The sequence below is a fragment of the Monomorium pharaonis genome, chromosome 1 (genome assembly GCF_013373865.1).
Source record: "Monomorium pharaonis isolate MP-MQ-018 chromosome 1, ASM1337386v2, whole genome shotgun sequence".
Lineage (NCBI taxonomy): Eukaryota > Metazoa > Arthropoda > Insecta > Hymenoptera > Formicidae > Monomorium > Monomorium pharaonis.
In genome coordinates, this window is record NC_050467.1 from 23,191,688 (window position 1) to 23,215,906 (window position 24,219).

The 24,219-nt window shown below is 30.6% G+C and overlaps 6 protein-coding genes across 15 annotated transcripts; 3 read left to right on the plus strand and 3 right to left on the minus strand.

Moving 5' to 3' along the window:
• Positions 1 to 409: 409 nt before the first annotated feature.
• On the plus strand, positions 410 to 3,705 carry LOC105833019 (nuclear envelope integral membrane protein 1). 4 transcript variants are annotated; one of them, XM_012674415.3, is made up of 8 exons: positions 410 to 664; positions 1,096 to 1,208; positions 1,283 to 1,505; positions 1,585 to 1,751; positions 1,832 to 2,041; positions 2,105 to 2,223; positions 3,018 to 3,179; positions 3,259 to 3,705. In XM_012674415.3, the coding sequence occupies exons 1-8, from the start codon at positions 475 to 477 to the stop codon at positions 3,374 to 3,376; spliced, it is 1,302 nt and encodes a 433-aa protein (XP_012529869.1). In that variant the 5' UTR covers positions 410 to 474; the 3' UTR covers positions 3,377 to 3,705. The 4 variants fall into 4 exon arrangements, 2 of the variants coding, with proteins under 2 accessions (XP_012529869.1, XP_012529868.1); XR_003626162.2 differs by having other exon boundaries at positions 411 to 664; positions 2,112 to 2,229; positions 3,259 to 3,618; XR_003626163.2 differs by having other exon boundaries at positions 411 to 664; positions 2,112 to 2,223; positions 3,259 to 3,618.
• LOC105833020 lies at positions 3,540 to 5,710 on the minus strand (the record flags this gene model as incomplete). The annotated part of the gene is made up of 2 exons (XM_012674416.3): positions 3,540 to 4,638; positions 5,461 to 5,710. Coding segments are annotated over 2 exons (753 nt in total), but the record flags the coding sequence as incomplete, so codon positions are not given.
• Positions 5,518 to 12,823, plus strand: LOC105833018 (glutamate receptor ionotropic, delta-1). Of its 6 annotated transcripts, XM_028192165.2 has the most exons (12): positions 5,518 to 5,653; positions 7,994 to 8,140; positions 8,255 to 8,352; positions 8,532 to 8,615; positions 8,991 to 9,302; positions 9,552 to 9,658; positions 10,749 to 10,919; positions 11,277 to 11,509; positions 11,622 to 11,836; positions 12,031 to 12,287; positions 12,366 to 12,444; positions 12,516 to 12,823. In XM_028192165.2, exons 3-12 carry the CDS (start codon positions 8,272 to 8,274, stop codon positions 12,708 to 12,710), a joined length of 1,734 nt encoding a protein of 577 aa, XP_028047966.1. In that variant the 5' UTR covers positions 5,518 to 5,653; positions 7,994 to 8,140; positions 8,255 to 8,271; the 3' UTR covers positions 12,711 to 12,823. The 6 variants fall into 6 exon arrangements, with proteins under 6 accessions (XP_028047966.1, XP_012529863.1, XP_012529865.1 ...); XM_012674409.3 differs by lacking the exon at positions 5,518 to 5,653 and having other exon boundaries at positions 5,709 to 8,140; XM_012674411.3 differs by lacking the exons at positions 5,518 to 5,653; positions 7,994 to 8,140 and having other exon boundaries at positions 8,255 to 8,384; positions 8,456 to 8,615.
• Positions 9,832 to 10,622, minus strand: LOC105833021. Its single transcript, XM_012674417.3, has 2 exons — positions 10,422 to 10,622; positions 9,832 to 10,141 (listed from the first exon to the last, which is right to left on the minus strand). The coding sequence occupies exons 1-2, from the start codon at positions 10,475 to 10,477 to the stop codon at positions 9,910 to 9,912; spliced, it is 288 nt and encodes a 95-aa protein (XP_012529871.1). The 5' UTR covers positions 10,478 to 10,622; the 3' UTR covers positions 9,832 to 9,909.
• A 235-nt stretch (positions 12,824 to 13,058) lies between the features above and the next one.
• Positions 13,059 to 18,446, plus strand: LOC105833023. 2 transcript variants are annotated; one of them, XM_012674419.3, is made up of 10 exons: positions 13,059 to 13,805; positions 13,977 to 14,066; positions 14,575 to 14,720; positions 14,812 to 15,076; positions 15,240 to 15,384; positions 15,679 to 15,915; positions 16,116 to 16,274; positions 16,396 to 16,617; positions 16,705 to 16,862; positions 17,147 to 18,446. In XM_012674419.3, exons 1-10 carry the CDS (start codon positions 13,414 to 13,416, stop codon positions 17,307 to 17,309), a joined length of 1,977 nt encoding a protein of 658 aa, XP_012529873.1. In that variant the 5' UTR covers positions 13,059 to 13,413; the 3' UTR covers positions 17,310 to 18,446. The 2 variants fall into 2 exon arrangements, with proteins under 2 accessions (XP_012529873.1, XP_036148365.1); XM_036292472.1 differs by having other exon boundaries at positions 15,793 to 15,915.
• LOC105833024 (transferrin) lies at positions 18,222 to 23,776 on the minus strand. Its single transcript, XM_012674420.3, has 10 exons — positions 23,572 to 23,776; positions 22,785 to 23,011; positions 22,193 to 22,496; positions 21,324 to 21,667; positions 20,527 to 20,777; positions 20,024 to 20,259; positions 19,489 to 19,768; positions 19,305 to 19,366; positions 18,936 to 19,198; positions 18,222 to 18,630 (listed from the first exon to the last, which is right to left on the minus strand). Exons 1-10 carry the CDS (start codon positions 23,642 to 23,644, stop codon positions 18,562 to 18,564), a joined length of 2,109 nt encoding a protein of 702 aa, XP_012529874.2. The 5' UTR covers positions 23,645 to 23,776; the 3' UTR covers positions 18,222 to 18,561.
• Between the last annotated feature and the right edge of the window lie 443 nt (positions 23,777 to 24,219).

Here is a 24,219-nt window from a genome sequence, read left to right on the forward strand (position 1 = left end):
CATGGAGCGACTCGGTATTCCGGAAAAGGAATGTAGCAGTAGCAGCAGCATCAGCAACAGGAGTAGCGACAGCAGGAGCAGCGACAGCGATCGGTGAGTGAATTTTTATCAAATTAATTAATTGAATTTATATCGTATATGTGGTATTGCACTTTTATAGAATACGATTATGCACATTTGCATAAAACAGATTTAAAATATGAATGCATATAATTGTAAAATTTACGGTATAGCATGAAACAGAACCAAATAAACGTGGACATAGCATAGAAGAGACCCAAAAAATCGTGCACATTACCTACGGGATTCATAGATATTTGACTACATAGTTCAATGTGTACATTTTGTGCACATAGAGGTGCTGAAAACACCTTAAAACGACGCCAAGGCAAAAGCACATGGCATTTGTAAGATCTCGATTAGTGAGACTTCGCAATAGTCGAACGGTCGATTCGCTGCATTATTCGTTTTCATATGACGGATCACCGTTCAAATATAGGCCACACGACCGGTGGATTTCGGCGGCATGTAGCAAACGTGATAGTAAACGAAGAATTCTGTCGAACTGGGAGAATGGATAGTGCAGTCGTTTTGGGGAAATGGATTTTCTTATGCCTTTGTTTATCGCAATGCGCTTACGCGCGTCGTATTCTCGAGGAGCCAAGTAAGTTCCAACTAACCTCTATTGGTCGAAAGAAATCGACTCCTGTTATCATAGATAGAATTGTTTCTTATTATTAGAAATTGCGGAGACGAAAAGGGCAATGATAATAAAGTTGTCGAGACAATTAGCTGTGTGATAACATATGTCAGACGATATATATACTCGTTAAAATGCTCCGAATAGAGTACGGTTTTTGCGTTGTATTGTAAAATATATTTAACAGTTAACAATTAAATTTAACACCCGTTTGCATCAGTTATTACGAGCCTGGAATATGCATTGTTATGTATTTTTATATATTATTGAAATATTGTTTTATTGTTATCACTCAAAGCTTTTTTAACTTACAATTGATAGACAGAAAAAATTACAACCTTTTACATATATTTATTTTTTAGATTTTGGTAGATGTATTTTATTTACTGTTTCAGGAATACATTTTTTGAGTGCAGGTGACGTTGTACAAAATAATAATCCTGGTCTAAAAACATATTGTCACAATGCTTCGTCAAAGTATTTGACACATTTGTGGAGAACTATGACTGTAAGAAGTTTTCAGGATAATGTGTATACTTATGACAAACTTTTGCAAATTTATAACATAAACTTTTAATACAGATGGATCTCCAGATCAATTCAGACTCTTATATTTTGTATAATGGTAAAACTCCTCAAGAAATTCACCAAAAGTATGATGAGAATGATAAATCGTGGAATCTTAATCTTTTCGATTCAGGAAAACATAGACAATTTAAGATCAATCCTTTTGAAGATACATGTTTAGGTGTTTACATAGATTCTCCCAATGAATCTGGCTACATAATGAGTTTAATAGAAACACGTAAATACTTGAATTTATTTTGAGATTACTTTATTTTGTAATATAATATAATCGGCGATGTATCATTCTTTACCATTAGGTATTAATGTTTGGAGACTGACAATGATGATAACGGGCATTACAGTTTTTTGGTGTGCCAAGATATTAAGTCGGAATTCATTATTTTATTATGCTTGTGGCATAATATTTGGAGTTACCTTATCTCTTATAATTTTAATATATATGGCTGGGAAATTGATACCACGGGTAGCTATTTTAATTTAATGTATGCTTTTAATATAATTTTTGATAAACTGATATAATTTTTGATATTTTTTTTTATTAAGGGAAAGACTATGTATCTAATATTTGCTGCATCAATGAGTTTTTATATTGCTAAAACATTATGGGAAAATATGCAATTAATTATAATGCAATATAGAGAATGGGTGATGTGGTATGTTCTTGTTACATCTTTAATTAGCTTCATAATTTGTTATCGTTTCGGTCCAGTTACCAATGTGAGAACAAAACAAATAATACAATGGTTTTTGCAGGTAAGCTATATTGTATGATTTTCTTTTATAACTTGTTATTATAAATGTTTAATGTTTGTATAGCTTGTAGGATTGGCACTGGTTTATCACAGCAGTCACTTCTGTGAAGCATCTTTTTCATGTTGCGTTGTACTTATACTTTTTTATAATTTTCCAAAAGCAGCATTTGAGCGAGCAAAGAGGTATTGGTAAGCATTGATAAAATAATTGTTATTTATTATTTTATAGCCAGTTGTGCCGCACAAAACTGTAATTGTTTGAAAATTGCTTATTTTTCAGATTAACTGTTTGAATAAAGTTTGAATCCATTATGCACATTTCTCTTCTACTTCTGTTTGTGTTCTTTTTTAATATCTTTACGCACATTGTAATGATTTTTTAGATATTTAATATGTTTAAATTGTTTGAATCTACATATAATAAGTGTGTTGTGCTAACACTTAAATATATTTAATCATCTACCACAGCAAAATGCCCAATCTTAGCTTAGCAGAATATAATTTATGTATGCTACATTTGCTTATTTAATTTAGCAGGTTCTAATATATTATATACATATATTTATTTATTAAGCTTGAGATATGTTCAAGCAATTTTTTTCAGTATTTTTTTATAAAACATAATGTATCTATTGTATTTTCAATTTTTGCAATAAAACATTGTATTTTTTAAAATGCATTTTATCTTTGCATTGTTACATATTATTAGTATTAAAAATTTTACAAATATATAAGAAATATTATTACAAATGTGTAAGAAATATATAAGCGCATTAATTTGTCAAATATTTAATAATTTTTATTTATTACTGAACATTTTTGGATTTTGGGAAATTTTCAAGTATGCATTAACAAATTATGTGTTAAATGCGAGTGTATGTGTATATATTAATGTTTTCTATAATATATTATTTAAATTTATCTTTACATGAAAGGTAATATAAATAATATATACATTTTTTTCTTTTTTAAATGAGGCGAAACGTGTTTCCGGAAAAGCGAAAATTATTAAATGAAAATCAATATCGTGAAGAAGGAATACGACAAACTAAGAAAGCTTTAAAAGAATTACAGGATTATTGCTCCAGTCCGGAATGTAATCCTTGGAAGACAATTTTAAGACTGAAAAATCCAATAAGGTTACGACTTGCTAAATCTAATATCTTACAATATGTGATAACATCGTTGAAATTAGCAGTATGAATATGAATATTTTAGATTTGCGAAATTTATGGAAGGAGAATCGCATTTGTTGGAAGAGGAAGTCGACGAATACGAAGAAGAAATTTCGAAAATTTTAGAGAAAGATGAGTATACAGATGATGATTCTTTCTGAGTACAAATGCTTAAATAAGAATTTTGTATCATGCAGAAATTTATATTTACGTTTTACAACTTAAGCCTTAATAATATATAAATAGGATTTATTTTTTGTTTGTGTGAGTTAATAAACTTTTTTCACTTCTAGAAACTGTGAAAAAGGTACTTAAGTAAATTGTTTGCCTATATCTTTATTCAAACATGTTTCTTTATGACAGATTTCACAGAAATATATATATTTGTATATGTATGAAATAATTTTTTATGAGACTAACCTTATCTTGTATATATTAGTAACGTTTTGTTTATACAAGAGAATACATACAAATAAATAATAATTTTTTCTAACTAGTTATTGTTTATTAATTTTATTTTTATAACTTATTTTTCTTTTTTTAGCATCTACAAAAATTTTTAAAAAGGATATGTAATCAATTGTTTATAATTGAACGTTTATAATTGAATCACAAAGTATGAATTGCACAATTGCATTTACATAATGTTTAAATCTTTTTAATTATTTGAACATAGCGATTACATTGTGCGAACATGCGTCTTTGTCTACATCAATTTTATTTAAAAATTTTTAGTGTTTTAATGATTTGTTAATTCTCTTTTATATATACATATTGACCTAACATTACATGCGACAGAAAATTAATATATCGATCTTTTGTTGAATTGAACTGAAAAGCATAAGGTAAAATGAAGAGTCCAAATATATTTTTCTTTAATTTATAATTTTCAATGTATCTTAAACAATGGGAATTAAATTTTATTTAGGAAGATATCCAAGTAGTTGTGCAAATTTATAAATTATATTGAAAACCTCAATCAAAGCGCTGATTTGTGGAGGTAAAAGACCAGTATTATTTATGGCATTTAAAGTCGCATGCAATCCTGGTAGAAATACATATTTAACAAATTGTATAGATAGGTCAAATATTTTCGTCATTAATGCACGGCTTCCGTTTCCAATTGCTTGGAAAGTGTAGCATATTAAGGTTTCGACGGCTTTTATAGGATTCAATATCATCTGCGGGATCAACAAAATTAAGGATGACCCTTCTGTTTTAGGACACACATTTTGTCCGGTCAATGCTCCAAATATGAATTTTACGAGGTTTACACTTGTTTGTATAGCATCATTACTAATTCCACATAAGCGTAATGTCATATCCAGCGGTGCTGTAATTGGTGATAATAAATTTCTTTTATGCCTTGAGTGAAATTTTTCAAAAGGCACATCTGTGAAATTCATTTCATAATCTCCATTGTCTGAAAAAAATTATATAATAAAAGGATAATTGCTACAACATACAATTCTATGAAGATGTAATATTCTTTAAACAATGAGCAAAATGAGAGATTGTTATATATTTAATAGTGATTGTAATTGTATTTTTAAAATTTTATTTGTAATTTTCTTTTTTTTCTTTTATTTCTTGATTTGTAACTGTCAAGGTTGTGACTTGCGACTTTTTTATTTTATATACTATTTTTTAAATAATTTATATGTAGATATTTAAATTAATCTTAGTTTGCATTTATGTATATAATTTTAAAATTTTATTTCATTTACGACTAATAAAGCCTTAATTATCGCGTTTTCTACTATATCCATCTTATATAAGTTATTAAATGCATTTATAATCATTATTAATTTTTTATAAAATCTTATTTTTGCGCGCATATTTTTGACCTCTTAAATGAATATATGTATAATACTTTTTTATTACAATATCATGACTTTTGTACATATATTTTGAATTCTACATTAATTATATTTATATTTTATTTACATAAGATATATATTATTTATATCAGAATATTGTTTTATATAATTATGCTTTTTCTGAATAAATTAAAATTTTATTATTTTAAAAGCGTGATAGAAGAATTTAACGAAATACATAATTTAAATATTGTTTTGCTAATCCACATAATTTGTAAAGAATTTCATTTATCTTATACAACGCATTGTTTATTATTATAATTTTGTAAAGTTTGAAAGTGATTTTATCAAATTTAAAACCTTTTTAAATAATAACGCACTAATATATTATAATATAATTATTAATACATTATTATAAAACTTACATTGTATTTCAGTCACTTCACCATGTGGTAGACAGGCTCCATACGCCACAGCCAGGCAGAGAATGAGAAATGGTTTCTTCATTTTTTGTATTTTTGATCTTAATTCAAAAGTATGAAAATATTTTGTTAATTCCGACTGGTGCCTTTTTTTAAGGCCTGGTCGGAACTCTCCGTGGACAGCCACTTTGGCGAGGTATGTCGCACTCCTTTTTATTGTTGATCTTTGGCAGAAATCTTTGCAGAAATAATTAGTTTAATGCAATCTTTTGACAGTCTGACATTCTAGTCATCTTAATTAATTCCGTGAATGATAAAGATTGCAAATGATGTTCGGAGCGAACACTGCGATATTTTGAATTAATGTTTTACTTGCTAATTGTTTCTGATTATTTGCGCTCGATGATTTATTATTTTGTTTTACGTTTTATCCGATATATAAATTAACTTTTCTTAATTTTATCTTAATTATATAAATATCCAATTGCACACGCTTATTTGTATCGAACTTGCTTACTTGACAAGCAGTATTTGTAAAACTAATGATAGGAACTTTTCACGGACAATACTGACGCATACTGCATTTACGCATATACTGTTATCAATGCTAATTTCACATGGAAAATGGTCTTGATGACATTTACGGTCTACCTACCTTACATCTTTTGTTATCGTTGCATTTTGGAGTAATATAATAAGTTTCCGGGTTTTTCTATGTGAAACAAAATAACAGGTTGTTTAGCGAAGACATTTTAAAAAACTAGATACGTAACTTAAAATATTAATAAAGTGTCACTCTAACACGTGCACAAATGAACCTTGTTGAAATAAATTGTCAATAGACTTTACAATTTTTCAAAGAATGACAGTTTTGGTTTTCTTTTGCCATTGTTGAGTTGCATTTTCTATAATGAAAAAAAAAATGAAAATAATACACACATATTGTACTATATTCTTAAAAACTAGAATATCTTACAAGCAATTAATTGTTCTAATTTAGTCATAAGTAATTTATTCATAAGTAAAAATAATTAAGACACAGTTAAGATAGTTAAAATATATCAATTATTAGAAGTTAGTTTTACATAGAAAAAACAAGAGAAAAAGGCTTGCTAAAATGTAATGAATATTTAATATACAGAAATCCGATTTTGGGAGAAGGGGGACGGGTAAAATATCTTTATTAATATTATTTAATCAAAATGTCTACATGCATGAATTTCTGAAACATTGTACATGATAAACGTTTCCCATATATTTTTATTATATTGTTTATTGTATTGATTTAATAAGAGTTGTCCAACTGGCAATAGTGCGAGTATGGTATAATCATTGTCGTCCGGTATTTTTTTCTTTGGCTGTAAATAAGAGAAATGTTTCAATTGCAAACCTCTATTAAAGTTTTATCTACTCTTACGTTAAAGTTTACTGCATAAGTTCTTTATAAATATTTAAATAAATTAAAGCAATAACAATCTTGAATATTTCCAAGTAAGTCAACAATTTAATGTTATAATTGGTAATGAAAAATTAGATGATAATTTAAGATTTTTCGTAAAATTTCTTTCCAGATTGGTAACACTGATATATTTTACTGTTTGTTCTCAGTTTTTTATTGTGTCGAGCAGTGTAACACTGTGTCATACAGTGTCACAGTTGAAATATTTTTGTTAGACACTGCGTTATTTCTGTAATTTGTTGAAAAACATCTTAAATCAGATTTTGACACATGATTATTGAATCATGAATTATCCAAATATCTTCGTACACTTTGCTACCGAAAATTTTTAATAAGCATAAGTTGTTTAAATTGTACAAATTCATTTACAAAGTTTGCAAGTCATTTTGCTCATTGTTAAATAATATTCCACTCAGAGTTACCAACATTATACAAACGATGTATAAAGAATTGTTTGAGTAATGGTCTGACTCTGTTTGCATAGTGAGCAAATATAGACGAAGAATGCAAATGCATAATTTATTCCGGACTTGCGGAATCGATGTGCGTGTCAGTCGATCGTGTTTACTTAGAAAGTAACTTTGTTACATCGGCATTCGAATTATTATGCACGTAGAAGTGCAGTCACGCGATTCTTTGCGCCATGTTCGAATCAGTCGATTCTCAAAATTGATACTTTTGATCTACACAATTGTACAATTATTATTTGCAACACGAGCTTTAATTTTGCAGAAAAAGTTTTTGCCGATCTAATTAAGTTGTAATTAGGCACGCGATCTGCACGCGTATAAAATTTTATTGACTAACGGTCAAGCAATTGTCATGCGCGACATGAATAACTACTATTACATGCTTACTGAGTTTTTATCTGACATTTGAACTAAAATGCAGTGTGGATGCAACCGCAAAATACATCAGATCCGGAATTGTGTATCGTGTCTGGCCTAGCTTCATCGAGCTGACTTGATTTAAAATTAGGATTTCTGCTGTTGATCGTTGCTGATCGTTGATTTCATCTACGCGATTTGATCGTACAAGGGAAAATGTTTTGCAAGCTCGATCTTTATTCTATCTTAGGTTTAATCGTTCTCATATGGGCGTTATTTGATCTCGCGTGCGGTCAACTGATCAGGCCGGTTTACGTGTACGAAGGCTTGATTAAACATATACATGACTACTTTAATAACACATGCATCCTACTTCTGCATAATCCTAATAAAACAGGTAAGAACAATGGAATGTTATTGCAAATATTATGTTAATTGAAGTGATTTGGACACGTTGATGCATTCCATCCCGATTCTTTGTATACATATATTGAAAGTTCGCGCTTTGCAGGACTGGAAAGCGATCAAATGCTGATTCTTCACAAATATCTGAGCATGACTCATTTTATACGCACTGCTTATATGGATGTTCCGTTGTTCAACACACGAGTGAGCATTTAGAAAAAAAGAATTTGCTTTTTGTAATTAGTATTATTTATTAATTCTTGAATATTAAAACGAAATGTTTATAATAAAATTCTATAATAAATAGCAGGATCATTTTGTGCATCTAATTATCATGACGCATTTATATTTTGCCAAAGAAGAAGAGGTTTGACTGCTTGCAGGTTGGAAACGATTTTTATCGCATCAAGAGACCTTTGTTCGTCATACTAAACGACGATGAAGATTTGAGAAATGATTTTGCACGTGTAATTATCTCTTAATCTTAAAACTTTAAATAATATTAAATTAACGAGATTTAATTCGCTATTTAGTTATTGTGATAATATAATTTTTATTATTAGAGAAAAATTATTAATATGTATGAGGATACGAAAAAGTTTTCTTTCTGAATTTCCGAATTGTAGTAAATATGCGTGCACAAAGTAAATAAATTAGACTCAATAGAAGTTGTATTTTGTGCAATTTCAAAGTGTTTCAAAGTTTTGAATAATCAAAATTTTTAAGTTTCAAAAATTATTTTATCGTGAACTATTGTTTCCTTATTATTTTATAAAACAAAGTTTGGAAAGTTTTCAAGCAGACAGGTAGTGTAAACGTTTATTTTATTTATTAAAATGTAGCAAATTTCAACGTGGCTGGCGATGGCTTATCCCACTTGGCTGGTATTTTTCGGTAACGAGACCAAACTCGCAGATTTTTTCTTAGAGATTTATGTACCGTTTGACTGTAAGTTTATGGTGGCTCAGAGTAGCGCCAATGTAATCGGAAGAGAGATCATCACTGAAGTTTATCAAGTTGACAAAGGAAAAGAACTGCGATCAATGCAGTTCGGCGTATGGGATTTAAGGGATGGTCTGAAAGGTCCTAAACGTGGTTTATTTTCAAGAAGAAATAATCTTTTTGGCCAAAATATACGTGTTACGTCGGTTCACGTAAGATTTATCTTATTTTCTCTAAGAAAGTTATAACAATGATAATATCAATCAAACATCCAAGTAGAAAGTGATTAACTAATAATTTTTACATTACACATAATAATTTGAAAATGACATAATAACTTTACGTTTTTTGTTAATCACTTATCATCTCATACTCTTAAATATTTTTTTAAAACTTTATTACATTTATGACTTTTCAAGAAACTTAATATTAACTTCAGTATAACAATTTTATACATATAGGATCCTCCTATCAGTCTGCTTCATCATAATGAACAGAATGAGATAATAAGAATAAGTGGCTTTTTTGGGGATGTGATACTGCTTTTGCAGGAAGCAATAAATTGCACGTAAGTGTACTATTAGATCAAAACCGTTTCGTGTACGAAACGTGAGAGAAGTTAGTATGTAATTCTGTAAAATTACGCTCTATAGAAAAACGCTGTTATAAATTGAATTATGTTTTATAACAATTTAAGAAAATTTTATTTGACTTATAAGAAGTTAATATTTATTACAATATGTTTTACTGTAATATATTTCTATGTATTTCATTATTTTTTTGTCTCTTATATTTGGTTTTATTGGATTAATCGAGCTTTTACTTTTCTTTTTCCGTTGCTTTATCATTTTCCTTTGCTTTTTTATTCTTCTTTTCTTCTTTAAGTTGCTCTTGCTTCTCTCTGAGCTCTTGTAGTTGTCTCGCGGTTTCCCTTCGGAAATATTCGTCTTCACTAGCCGCCCCCTTTTCTTCAAAAATGTCTCTTTTTCGGCCAGTGCCGGTTCTTCGACGTCTTTCCGAATAAGTTCTTGGATTATACAATGGACGAAACCTAATTCATACATTTATTAAAACATATTTAAAACATATTTTGTTAATATGGTATTTGGTAGAGAAATTATTAATTTTAAAAATTAACTTAATTTATGTAACAAATAAAATAAATTACGACATTATTATAGGAATGATAGCTTAAATTGATATTTAATTTATATTTAATAAAATAACTAAGATGTAATTATTTTTTGTCTTCACGTTATTTAAATATCTATTACTAAATTCGATAAAAATTATGATGTAATATGATTATATAATGTTTTAAAAGAGGTTACATTGTCGTCCTAATTTTTTTTAAACTGTTCCATTTTGTAGTAAGATTGCGCAGCATGACGTTATCATTGTTCCTTCATTCTGTACCCTTCTTCCTTTTGTTATGGAATTGTTACAGCAGCTATTGCTGTACGGAAAGAGTTATTAATAATTTTTTGACATAATTGTTTAATTATTTAATTTTGATCTTGACAGCTTTTTCGCTATGAAGTTTCTTCAGAAAAAAACATACAATTGTCTTTTGCAATTAATTGATTACTCCTTTCTCATACAGGGTGCGAGAAAATTGCCGACCACAAAAATTATTTGTATCTTTAACTGTGCTGCAGATTCACCTACAAGGAGGCCAAAACGTGGGGATCGTGTCTACCAGACGGTTCGTGTACAGGTGCTGTCGGGATGTTGATTAATAACGATGTCGACTTTGCGGCGACGGAGTTTATGATGACCTCGGATAGATTAGATGCTATCAGTTTTACAACGCCTATTTACACAACCAAGTAGTATATTTCTTCTTTTTAAAGTTCTAAACGACGAAATGTCGAACTAAACAATATTTTAATGTCAGGTTTGAGATATTTGCTGCTTAGTTTAATAAACTACTGCTTAGTTATTAAAAACAATTTGTATCTAATAAGCAGAATGCGTAAATGCGTAATTAAAAGTTGTGCAAAATTAATGAATTTTTAAGGAAATATATTTTACTTGATTTAGTGTCAGACGTATTAAATTTAAATCCTGAAACATTAGGTCTTGTCAAGTCTATCAAAAACCAATGTATACACTTGCGAGTTCTCAATAGCTATAAGATAATGTAATTAAAATCTATTATTTACCTCTGTTCCTTCTGTTTTAAGATGTCGTGCGTATATTAAAAGGCCTGCGACGTCCGATCTAAAATGGAATGCTTACACAGCACCGTTCTCCGCGGACATCTGGGGCGCCATCGTTTTATTCATCATACTTTTCAGTGGATCAATTGTGTTCATTCAGAGACTATTTGCATTTTTGTCCCCGTATCTTCCAGATGACGAACATTCAAGATTTACAGAAATCTTATTTTTTATTGTAGGAGCGTTTTGTAGTCAAGGTAATTTCAACTTCTATGCACTGTTTCCTCTTCGAGTGTTTGCACTTTTCTCATTTCGGCAAAATTTTTTAAATGCGCGATCACTATAAGATTCTTATAAGAATAATATCAGGTATGAAACAATCGACGTTGGATCCCATAAGAATGGTACAGTTGATAATTCATCTAGCGGCAGTTGTGATCTTAGCGGCGTATTCCGCTGCCTTGATTAGTTACCTTGCCGTTAAAACTTTTGTTATGCCCTTTACGACTATGGACGGTCTTTTGAAAGATGGAACTTATCGTTTCGGCGTGGTCGGTGACTCATCCGACTTTACTTTTTTCCAGGTACTTAAAATAATAATTCTCAGGTTATTTCTTTGTCATAAAATTAACTACTACAGGGGAGATATATTGAAGTAAAATGTCACAATGATTTATCTTATAATTAATTAAATTAAAAATGTTTTTATTAATAAAAATCCTATTTATGAAAAACTATACGTGCAACTAATTAATTTGAGATAATTTGATTATAACAGAATACATCGGATAAAACATTGAGAGTGCTGTTCGATGAGGTATTAATGAAAGAAACTGGTTTGCCGAGTAATTATCTGGACGGTTTAGAGCGCGTTTGTAAGGAGGACAAATATGCCTTTATGACACTAGATAACATGGCAGCATTGCTGCAGCAGAAGGTAGACTGCAAGTTGGAGAAATTGGATGCCATCAGTCAGACCACCATAGCGATGGCTCTACAACCAAATAGCCCGTACCGTGGTATCATTAATGCAAAGTGCGTGCGAGCTTCTGTAACGCGAATTAAGATGTTATTCTGATAAAGAATAAAAGATATCTGTTTTATTTCTTACAGTATTCTTCAATTAAGGGACAATGGAATTTTGCAGCGTTTGTTGGAGACACAATGGTCGGTCCAGCTAAGCAGAGAGAATGTGCGCACGCTTAGAAAATTTATGATACTATTATTTTATAAACGAGTCGATACATTTATCTTTGATTATAGGCAAAATCATCGTGGAAATCGGTGGAGATCGGCGACATAGTGCCATTGCTACTTTTTATAGTCGCTATATTATTTATTAGCTTTTTCATTTGCGCTATAGAACGCGTTATCTTCAAGAATTTTCCCAATCACCGAATGAAGCAAGAAGTAAATAAGCCACAGCAACCGAAGATAAATATGATATTACGTCGCTAAGACGTTACATTTTAACTTCGGAATAGTCACTTTATTTTTTTTATAAACAATTACCTGGGATGTTTTTTACATCCCAGTAAAAGTTATTAAAGTTATTATTGTTATTAACTATATATTGTATTATTGGTTGATCTATAATTTATTAATATCTAAAAACATGGATTTAATTAATAGGATTTAATTTTTTTTAAAGTAAAGAAAAATCAAGAAAATTAGACAAACGAAAGAAGTATGTTAAGCTGTTTATTATTTATTTATTTCTTTAAAAAATGAGGAAGTTAATTAATAAAACGCTTTTATATTGTGGGTTTTTATTGAGAGTGTATAAATCTCTTGATAAATCCCCACTTTATTGGAATTAATGTTTTTAATGTTCGCCTTCAATTTTTTTCATTTTTACATGCAAAATAACGGATAGATTACTCCTGATTTCGAATTCTCCGTGTTGCGTTTGAGAACTCATAAAGCTGTGTTTACATCAGGGTAACAATACACATACGGTCAGGACGAAAACTCGTATATACATCGACCTGGCAGTCGTTTCTAGAGAGTTTATCGATGAACAAGTTAAAGTCGAGTCTTGTACAAGTGCTTCCATCAAATATCAGTCTATCTTTAATTTTTGTCATTAGATTAATAATTGTTACACTGTTACTGTTAATTAATGATAAATTAGCTTAATTATATTTTTGAACACTAAATCATGTCGACAAAGATTTCTTTGTCGGAATATCACAAAGAGTTAGCCGAGAAGTATCTTTTATCTATGGGTAAGGAAAATGCGTGTACTGTGCAAAATGGTAAAACCGAAGGCAAGAACGAAGGAAAGAAGAAAGGCTTATCGTTAAACACGGAAAATCATGCGGCCGTTCGTACGACGTCGGTGCAAAATTCTTGCTTTGGCAAATTAAAGTTCCAGATTTATCATGATAGCAATGACGAAAACGTTCGATCACGTTCGCGTGTGCGAAAAGATGTATGTAGAAAAGAGATCAGAGCAAGGCAAGATAACATAGAGCTTGAAAAGACAATTGTAGCGACGACTGAAGTAGCGGAAGCTAAAATTGCTCCTTATTCACGCATTTTTACACGCAGGTGAGAATTTCTCACAAAAAATTAGTTTCGTTCTAAAAATACAAAACTGCGTTTTGAAGAATTGAATTAAACTTGATTAAACTTGATTAATTCTTTCTAATGCGTTATACCTACACGAAATAAAGGATTTTAATAAGCTAATTCTAAAAAAAGTTTTATTTTTTTTTGTAGAGCACGTTCGACAAGTAATTCTCGAAATAAAATTCCTTTGGATAAACCGATTCAAGTAGAGTCGAATAGCAAATTATTTCAAAACCGAAGGTAATTTGATATAAGAATAAATAAAGTTTTAACAAATCTATATATAATATATTATAATTTATAGAGATACAGAGAGTATAATATAATTTATTTGTTATTTGATTTAAAATGCATAGCAAGAGAAAAATATTACATAAATATAAAATGCTTAGATTTTATTTTTTAAATTGTAACAGTTTGAAGATGTTCGACTTTTGCTATTACATTACATCTGACCTTATTTAATGTTTATTATTATATCTGCTCCTCTGTTAGCAAAAGCAAAATATTATGTTTCTTTTTATACATTTCTTATGTCCTTTAAGTCTTTCTTCAATTTTTCACAATTTATAAGTAAAATGTGAGCAACTTAGTAACATTTTATCTTCTTATTTTATGCTTTAAATTAAGTCATTGAAATATTAATGCGGAAATATTAAATAAGAAATTTTTATTATTATACTTATATATATTGATTTTATCAATGTCTATTTGTTATATTTATTAATGGATTATATTGCATCTATAGATCTTATTCTGAAACCAGAAGGATTTCATTGCAACGCGCACAAAGTGTTATAGACGTTAAAAAAGCCAGACATTTAACGGATGACGTTAAAAAACGAACATTTGCGAGTATGCAAATATGGAGCGAGAAAATGAGGAAATCACATAGTTAGTACTTTAGTCAAGTATAATAATAAAAATCTAATGTATTTGGACGAATCTGAATTAAAAAGATTCTCTTATTTGTAAATTTTTTCAGCTGGTACTGTGCCCAAAAACATAACGGCCAATGTGAATAATAATAATGTGTATGCTAAAACCAAATTACGAAAGCGCTCTGATATTAGATCCATGGATTTGCAATCCGAAATGCCACAATATCAGATAAATAATCTGAACGAAAATATTGAGCAAAAAGCGGAAGATGATCCTTTGAAAACTGTACTCAAACATGTATCAAACAAAATTACAGACTTTTTACAAAATTGTTCATATTTGACTGTACAAGCTGATACTGGCGTAAGGTAACCCATAAAAACTCACGAGAACAAAATATATTATTAATAAATTATTTGTAATTATTAATTAAAAGTAATATTATTTTTATGATAAATTGTTTCTGATAAATTAAAGTAAAGTAAGTATAGAATCAAATTTTAAATTGTTGCAAACATATTTTTTTAAAAGCTCTACTTCTAAGGAAACTCAGGATAATAATCGAGCTATAGTAAATAAACCCATAAACCGTGATTATAGTTTGAACATAAATTGCTCTATTGCAAGCGTAACACCTTTAGAGGGTTCTCTTCTCCAGCCGTTGACTCCAACGAAGGTATAAAAATAGAATTTGTAGAAAATATTAAAATATTATTTGTTTGAAATATAATCTGTTATATATGTATATATATATATACATGTTGTTAATATGACAATACATTTGGTATAAATTAACATTAGTTTAATATGTGAATTAAGTATAGTTTGATAATTACAAAGAGCATATGCTTTAATAAATAAAATAATGAAAATATCTGATTTTGTCTATAATAAATAAAATAATTCTTATTTTATCTTGTTTATTTAAAGATTTTTTTATCTTTCATTATTTTTCATGTTTGTCGAAAAGGTGCGTTATGTAAAATGTGTAACGAAAGAGAAAGCATTGATCAAGGAGGATGAGCTTGATGATTACTACACATTGTACGAAGTTACTTGCAACATTGTACGCGATTATTTGCAGGATGTACCAGATACCGAACGTGACAGAGAGAAGAATGCTCCGAGACTTACCTCTCGTTTTCTACATGAAAATATAAACGCAGAACAGAGAAGAATCATCGTGAAATATATCATTCGTCTTGGCGTAAGTGCAACGTGACACAATTAGAGTTTCTATATAATATGAAAACTTATTATATGCAATATAAAAATTTGTTTTGAGGTCATATATCTAAAAATTATTTTTATATTTATTAATCATGTGAGATTTTTTAAAAATTAATTAGAATAATGAAATATATTCATAAAAATTATATTATTCTCTTCGATTATGATAATTCTCAGGCACACTATCAGTACCCGTCGCATGTTATTTATCAGACAGTTAAATTGTTTAATGTAGCTATTGATCGAATTGTGGTAAAAGTAAATGATGTACAATTACTGGCTTTGGCGTGTCTCTGGATAATTCTTAAGCGAGAAGCACCTAATAAAATACCAACGGTAATATAATTCTTTGCCTGCAAAAGATTAAAATGTTATTATAACTAAATCATTAACATAGTTGTAGATTTAATACAAATTCTTTAAATATATTTAATAGAAATTAATATAATATTCCTAGGCGACTGCAATACTGCAACTGGCGAAGGATTTATATACTAATCAGGAGAAATATTTGTTAATGTTTGAAAAGAAGATTTTTTCTGTTCTTAAGTTCAATACACGATTTGCTGATCCGTTTTCACTACTTTCATATTATATATTGAATGTAAATCGAGATATTCAATCTAATATTATTAAGCCAAATAATATCGTACGCCTTTTCTTTTGCGGTAGTTATATGGTAATTATATATTTAAGTTGTATAAAGCAATACAATTTTTAATATGGTAAATATGTAGAGAGATAAATAAGTAGTTTTTTTTTATAGATCGATATATCTATGCTAGATGAAAGTTTATGTGATATTCCAACGTATGTGATAGCGATAGCTGCAACAGAGTTAACGCTTTGTTTAGAATATTCGAGTGATGTTAACATGGATGGAGACTGGTTCCGAGTTTGGAGATCCAAACAGTCACTTACAGAGTAAGAAAGAGAGATTGGCAAATAAATATGTAACGGCTATCTTGTTCTCTTTCTTAAACGAATGCATATTTGTTATATTTTTTTTAAAGAACAGCTATCTCATACAGTACAGAAGTTTGCAGCAATGTTATAACAACAATTTTTGCAATGTTGCAATCTTGCAATCTTTGCTGTATAGATTATGGTTTTGCAACAAAGAAGATATAATTCATGACACATTCTGCAAGAAGGAATTAATTTAAAATTTTGCAAGATGTATTAATTCACAATTTATTTATTTTTAGATGGGAAGAACAAGTGATGAATTCTACAAAACAAATTATGATACGAGACGCCCTGAAACACGATAGGACTGGTTCAAATGTTGTTTATAAGAAATACATGCACAGCAAATACGGTGGGGTAACCAATTTTCTTTATGATAAACTGAAGAAAATCGCGGTTTAATCAAAATTGCGGAAAAGATTTTCAAGCTTTATCGTTCTGTATCTTCTTACTTTTGCTAATAATGCTATTTAGATTATCCTCCATGAGAAGATTATATTGTTGAGCTTTTCTGTTTTTAGTGCTAAAACGAAAAAGCTAGAGACATCTGATCAAATTATTCTCTGCCATATCCAGTTCTATTTTAACATTCTCAAGGATCATGTGATAGTGCTGTGTACGCTCGAGTTCCCTTGCCTTTTCATGCTTCTTTGCCAAGTGCAACAACTGCTTCTCACGTTTCTCTAAGTATTTCCTACAAGGCTTAATTCTCAATTTAAGTATCAGCTTGTCTCTTATATCAGTCTTTATAATTTTAAGTCTTTTTGGTGCTTAAGCAGCTCCGGCACCAGCTGGCATGGCAATGTTGCGCTTTTTGCTTTCATCCTTTTCCCTGAGACAACTACCAAAACTGTTTCTCTCCTTGATATTTTTCTTGAGACGTTCTTCCCCGCTGTTTATATCCTCGCTCAAGGTTTCTTTTCGCTTGTACTTGTTCATTTTAATTGAAAGAAATAGATTATATCAAAACTCCTTATAGCTTGTATTAAATCTTTTTAAAAGAATAAATAGACAGATTTTTTTTGTCTTCTGTATCATTTGCAAACTTTTAATATGTGTGGGTGGATTCTCCTCGCACTTTTTATCCTTATGCCCGGACGTATGCAGCACTTGAACAGATCCCGTACTCTCAGATAATGTTGTTTAGATATGTTATTTATTTTGTTATACCAAATATGTTTTTTATATTTATGTAAATCGCGCTGGTCGCATTCAAGTTTTACGAAAAATTTTTTTATTTGTTGAAAAACTATTTATCAAAAAACAATTTTATAAAGTTAATGTGAAAAGAAATATAATAATGTACACGTATTGTCGGAAAAAAATATATTTTTATTATCGAAAGTGTAAAGAAGCAAGCGTTTGATTCAAGTTCACGCTTGGCAAGACTCCTTAAAAGATAGATGGTCGTGACATTGAAGTGTGTAATCTCTACTGCGGTAATATGCTACTTGTCAGTGTGTAATAACATAAGCAAGGTTATCGACAGTATTTTATTTATCTAATAGTTCTCTCGGGTTATTGATATATGACTTAATAGCGATAATTTTTCAGCGACGGCAACAGGGTAGCAATATCACATATTATGATCCAAAGCTATCAAGTCGTATTGAATCTTTTTAATCATCAAGTTTTAATGAGTGACCTAGCCCTATTAAATATTTGCCCAAGCGTCCCATTTATCCCATGTGTTGTCAATGGACACCAATTCCTTCGTGTCATCCTAAAAATACACAATGCCGTATAATATTTATTCTTTTACAAATAATATCTTATTTATTTGTAAGTATCTTGTTTATTTGTATTAACTACATTTAATCAAATTTAAAGAATTATATATTGCAAAAAAGATAAAAAGTCTTGATTATTTTTAATACTATAAATAACATCTTTTAATTTTTACTCTAAAATGTCATATATGTGTGTGTAATTTTTATAACACACTTTTTAATGAATTAATATTTTTGTATAAATTCAATAGTTCGAGATCTCTATTAATTATTTTAGCTAAATAAGAAATAATCTTACTTTGAATAATACATTAGGCTTATCGCCCCAGGCTCCAAAGAGACGTAATAGACCCGGATTCTTGGAGTACAAGCTACTCGCAGCCAAAATGCCATGTTTCAATTCCTCGAGAGCGTTCGGGCTCTTTCCGGCCGAGCTAACAATTATTCTTGGTGGCTCCAATCCTAAGTTACAACGTTCCCATTCGTTGATGGGCGCCTGACCGCCATTCGGGCAGAGCAAGACATAATCTTCGCGTTTGCCGGCGTCGTCTTTCTCGTTATCTAAAAAAAAAAAATATATATATATAATGTGCATAATCCGTGAAGCGGTAGAAATGTAATTATATACGTGTAATGTGTAGAATATGTTTAAGAAAAATATATTTACCGAGTTGTTGCAAAGCTGTTAAAGGTAAGAATGCAACGTCTCCTTTACCATCCCTTAAACATCTGAAAAAAAGATGCAAATTAATGTCTCTTTGAAGATTACAAAGAATAAATTAAGTATCCATTATTTATACAAATTAGCTGAAAATGCTTGCATAAAAATGATAAAGATGTTGCAATATTACCTAAGCGCTCCTTTTCCGCCGTTGTAATATTCGGCATTTGTAGGTTTGCATTTTGTCGCTTCTTTCGCCTGATCATCGTCGGTCTTGATATTGCCAACACACAATTGACAGGACAAGGAGTTAAGTGGCGCGCCGGGAGCACAAGACTTAGAAAAGAAGGTATCCATTTCATTAAGTTCTTTAATAAGCCCGTTAAGCTTGAGTGTATGAGCCGGTGCATAATAGCCAGCGTAATCGCCCACGTAGCCGCTGTGACAAGACGGCTTGTCTCTAAGATCGCCTGTCAACAAGTATATTGACAATTACGCCCATAGAAATTTGTATAAATTTTTATAGATTTATATAGAGCTACTTTTTTTCAAACTGCCTTTAAATATTTAAATAATAGATATATTTTTTGCCAAAATTTAGCTTTAATATCGTCTTGAATTGATATTTTTCTTAATATAAAATTAATTCCAATTTTTAGACACTTTTATATGTTTTATCTTATGATAATTTTATTGGTTGTAAATTTTATAATTTAGCTACATACTCAATCCATTTATGGAGGAGCCACTCTTGATAACAGCAAGTGCTGGCCGCTCGCTCAGTTTTGTTGATCCTTCACCATAAGTTTCGGCGACAATTGGTTTCGCATTGTAATCGTTAATTGCGCGTTTTACCGATTTACCGTCAATTATTGTGATGTCTGCTCCATTGTCCCTAACGGCCTTTAAGCAAGCAGTCTCATCTTTCTCCAATATGCAATCAAATCTGGGTCTAGCGTCTCTGTAAAAATTACAATACATGTAATACAATACATGTCGAAATATAATAAAAGTGCTTGCATTTTCATTATCTAGATCTAAGTTCTAAACAATTATTATTAAGGGATTTATTATTAATTAAATTCATATTTTATTTATTTTTGTTCTTGATACTTAATTAATAAAATTTGTTTGACTTTAAATGGAAAGACAATAAAATATTTATTTCAAAGTAAGTTAATTGATTAAGAATCAATATTAACGTGTCTTGTACTACATGTAATTATACCTCGAGAACGCGGCTCTAGCGAGACTGCGACATTTCTTCAGCGAATATTCATCCCAAACGCACCAGCGAGCATCTCTTTCTGGTGCTCCAGAATTCCTCTCGATCACGTCCATGTATTTTGCACTTATCAAGTGCTCTTCCGGCGATACTGGTGGTGCGGGAACAGCCAGGGTCTTCTCGTTGAGTAGCAGAAGATCCGACCACCAATTCGCTTTCTCATTTTCGCCAAGTTGACTGAGTTGTGTTAAGTCCTAAAAATACATATGATATGTTTATATATATGTATAATATGTTTAAATATATGTATATATATATATATATATATATGTATACTATGTTTATATATATATGTATGTATGTATGTGTATGTGTGTGTGTCTATAGATATTTGAGTGTTTTTTAACATAAATAATATTTTAATATTATATGTTTTATATTGAGTCGATTGAATATTAGTGAATAAAAATGTTAAGTTTTTTATTTAAAATATTGATTATTAACAGAATTATTATACAAAATGTAGATAGATATAACAATGTTTTTGAAAATTTAAAATTAATGATAATATTCTTATTTCATTAGAACATAATTCTACAGGATTTTTATTAGAGTATCACGTAATATATATATAAACGTTTTTGTTTAGAGAGTCATATCCTCATTCTGTGTAACATTCAATTAATCACTGAAATGGATATTTGAATGGATATGACTCTCTGAACAAAAACGTTTTTATAAATTTTAAATGGATATTTCAGTGACTAATTGGATGGATACTTAGGAAACAGATCACGCACTCTTTGGATAGCATCCCGTTTGAAGGTGTCACCTCTGTTGATCATGTATCCCTGCCACGGTCGGGCGGCCCACGTGCACGGTTTCGTATTTGAATCGATTGGCACTTTACTGCCGTCCGGGCAGAAGTATCGGAAGTCAGCCGGGTTTTCGGATGTCGGCATCGCCGGTGTAACTCCGACGGGAAGACCAAAGAAACGCTTCACGTAGATGACTTTCGTCCAGGCGACGTCACCGCCATTATGAGCCAGACAGCGTAGAGCTCCTTCGTATCCGGAGTATATGTCCGGATAATCGCACACGTCTGGTTTTTCACAAAGAGCACACATGTTGCTGTATGTTTCCTCTGAAAAAGGAGAACGATATAGGTAATCTTATCTTCATGCTTGACATTTTTATTGATCCTAATTTCAATTATTATTGTCAATTTTTGTAAAGTAGAATTTATTTGTAATCCTTATGAATTCTAAATTGTTTGGGTTAAATTTTATAGAAAATAAATAGATATTGATTAAAAATCGACGCATTACGATGCTGTCAAAATGCTACTTTAACAGTTAATTTCGTCATTTGTAGAAGAGAAAAGTCAATTGCGACCAGAAGAAATGTAAGTTCAGTTTACGCAACGCAGTTTTACTTTCTACTTAACGTAACTACTTTATTTGCATTGCAGTTTGTTGAACCACGGTTATTTTAATTCGCACAATGTTGTAATTTGATTTTATATAAATACAAGAAAATTAGCTCGTGCCTCGAAAGAAGCGAGTCAATCTAAGTACGTGTTATTTTGTAGTTGATAATATTGTTTGCCGACGGTAGGTTCACCTACATGACACAATCGTTGCAAATTTCGAAGATTACCGCCACTTACTGAGCCTCTGATTGATGGCAGGATCGGGTGACCATTTGCCCACTAGGCAGCCTTTGTCGAAGAGCGTGCTCAGAGCGCGAAGTTCATTCTCGCGAGCGGAATATTCCGGGTTGTTGATGTCGGTCAGCACGCCCATCGCAGTCAGTTTCGTGATGGGAATTTTGTACCCAACATTACGACCCACGCCAGTATGGCAGGACTTAAGACCCTTCAAATCCTGAACGTTGTTAATGTTCAGGTCCTTATGAATAACGGCTACCGCTTCGTAACGATATAGTGCATCAGGTTCTTCTTTTGTTCTTATCTGATAGACAAATAAATAATAAATAATCCGTAATACCTTTATATATCCGTAATATTTTTTCTAATTATTTAAATACAATTTCTTTTTATTTTATAAATAATATTTATATCAGTAGTAATAATTGTATTAAACATTTTTTAATTTTTGCATTCAAGTTTCTATTTTTCTGTTTTAATTCTTATGTCCTTAGTTCTTATTTTAAGTTTACTTTTTTAAATCGTGTTAGCTTTATGATTAAAGATCTTTTTTTCTAATTTATTAAATTTTGAAAAATATTGAATGCATTACCTGTTCGACGACGCTATATTTAGCCGTTTCAGCTAGCTTATTTTTCGCCGCGAGATACATATCTTCAGGATCTACTGCGACAATGTCTGCTTCCTCCCTGCCAACCCGTTCAATGCAGTCATATCTGTCGCGCCCCGAAATACACGATATCGCGATACCTTTGCTCTCCGCTTCTTCGTTCATTTTGACGCATTCCTTCGAGTATATCTCAGGGATGCACATTACCCCTGGCGAAAATGTAAAATCGGAGCGTAAGTTGAATGTAAAGGGAGAGTAATAGAAGCGTTAACAAACCTTTTACGAAGCGTAAATTGAAACAATGAAATGTAAAAGAAGCGTTAACACTTCTTTCATGTGTTTTATAAATGAGTTTCATAAAAAAATCCAATTGGCGACTCAATATACATCTTTGTTTACTTTATTAGATGTTTAATAATTTTATTTTTGTTGCATCTATATTTGAAACTATAAAATTAAACTCAAACATTTGAACTTTATGATCACAAGAGTTAAAAATGTATGATAGTTTTTAAAAAATATGTAAAAGTTTTCTGTTAATTGCAGACACTTGACGGTAAAAATATATAATTTTACCCGCGGCGATTAAACATGGAAGTGTGACAGAATGACAGCTTGAAGATCATATTTGATTTTCAAATTTACAAATGTAATCGGAGAAGACGGACAGTTAAAAAATTTTTATTTACTACCAGATAATCGACTGCGTGTAATATATTTCCAACATATTTTTGCGAATCAATCTCATCAATTTCCATGAAGTACTTACATATTCGCGGCGGACTTGTAGCAGACACAGCCGCCACCGCGAAAATTGCGAGTACCGTGAATCTGTGCAGCATCTTGGTTACAGCACCTCGCGGATCACGGTAATGCGCGATTTTCTTCCAAAATCAATGCGATATCGGGAAGATGAGGCAGGTGTGACCGCAAACTGTTGGCCGGCGACGACTTGTCAAGACCGTCCGGAGTAGCGGTCTATGTACGTCTTTATATAGATGCGTCTTTTTCTTCCTTGTTTTCAGCTCGGAAGAGAAGTAGGGGAAAGGAGTTTCGCTCTTTTTCCTTCTCCCTTCTTCCCTATCGCTCGGAGATCCCCGTCGTCGTTCTTCCTCCATTCGTTTTGTGTAATGACGACATCGCCGTTCATTATCTATTCGTTTTCGCGCGCTTCTCCCGCGATAATGGCACTTTTCAGCCTTGTCGCATATCGCTTTTTTGGGGGGAGAAAGACAGGTTTTCGTATCAACAGATTTTTGTGTTATAAAAATTATTATTCTTGAATGCGAATATACATACACAAATAATTACAAAAAAGTGATTTTTTAAGATCCTGAAAATGTGATATAAAAATATGATATAACTACAAGTTTGGATTGCTGAAATAAAAATTATTTTTACTTTAAAAAATACATTA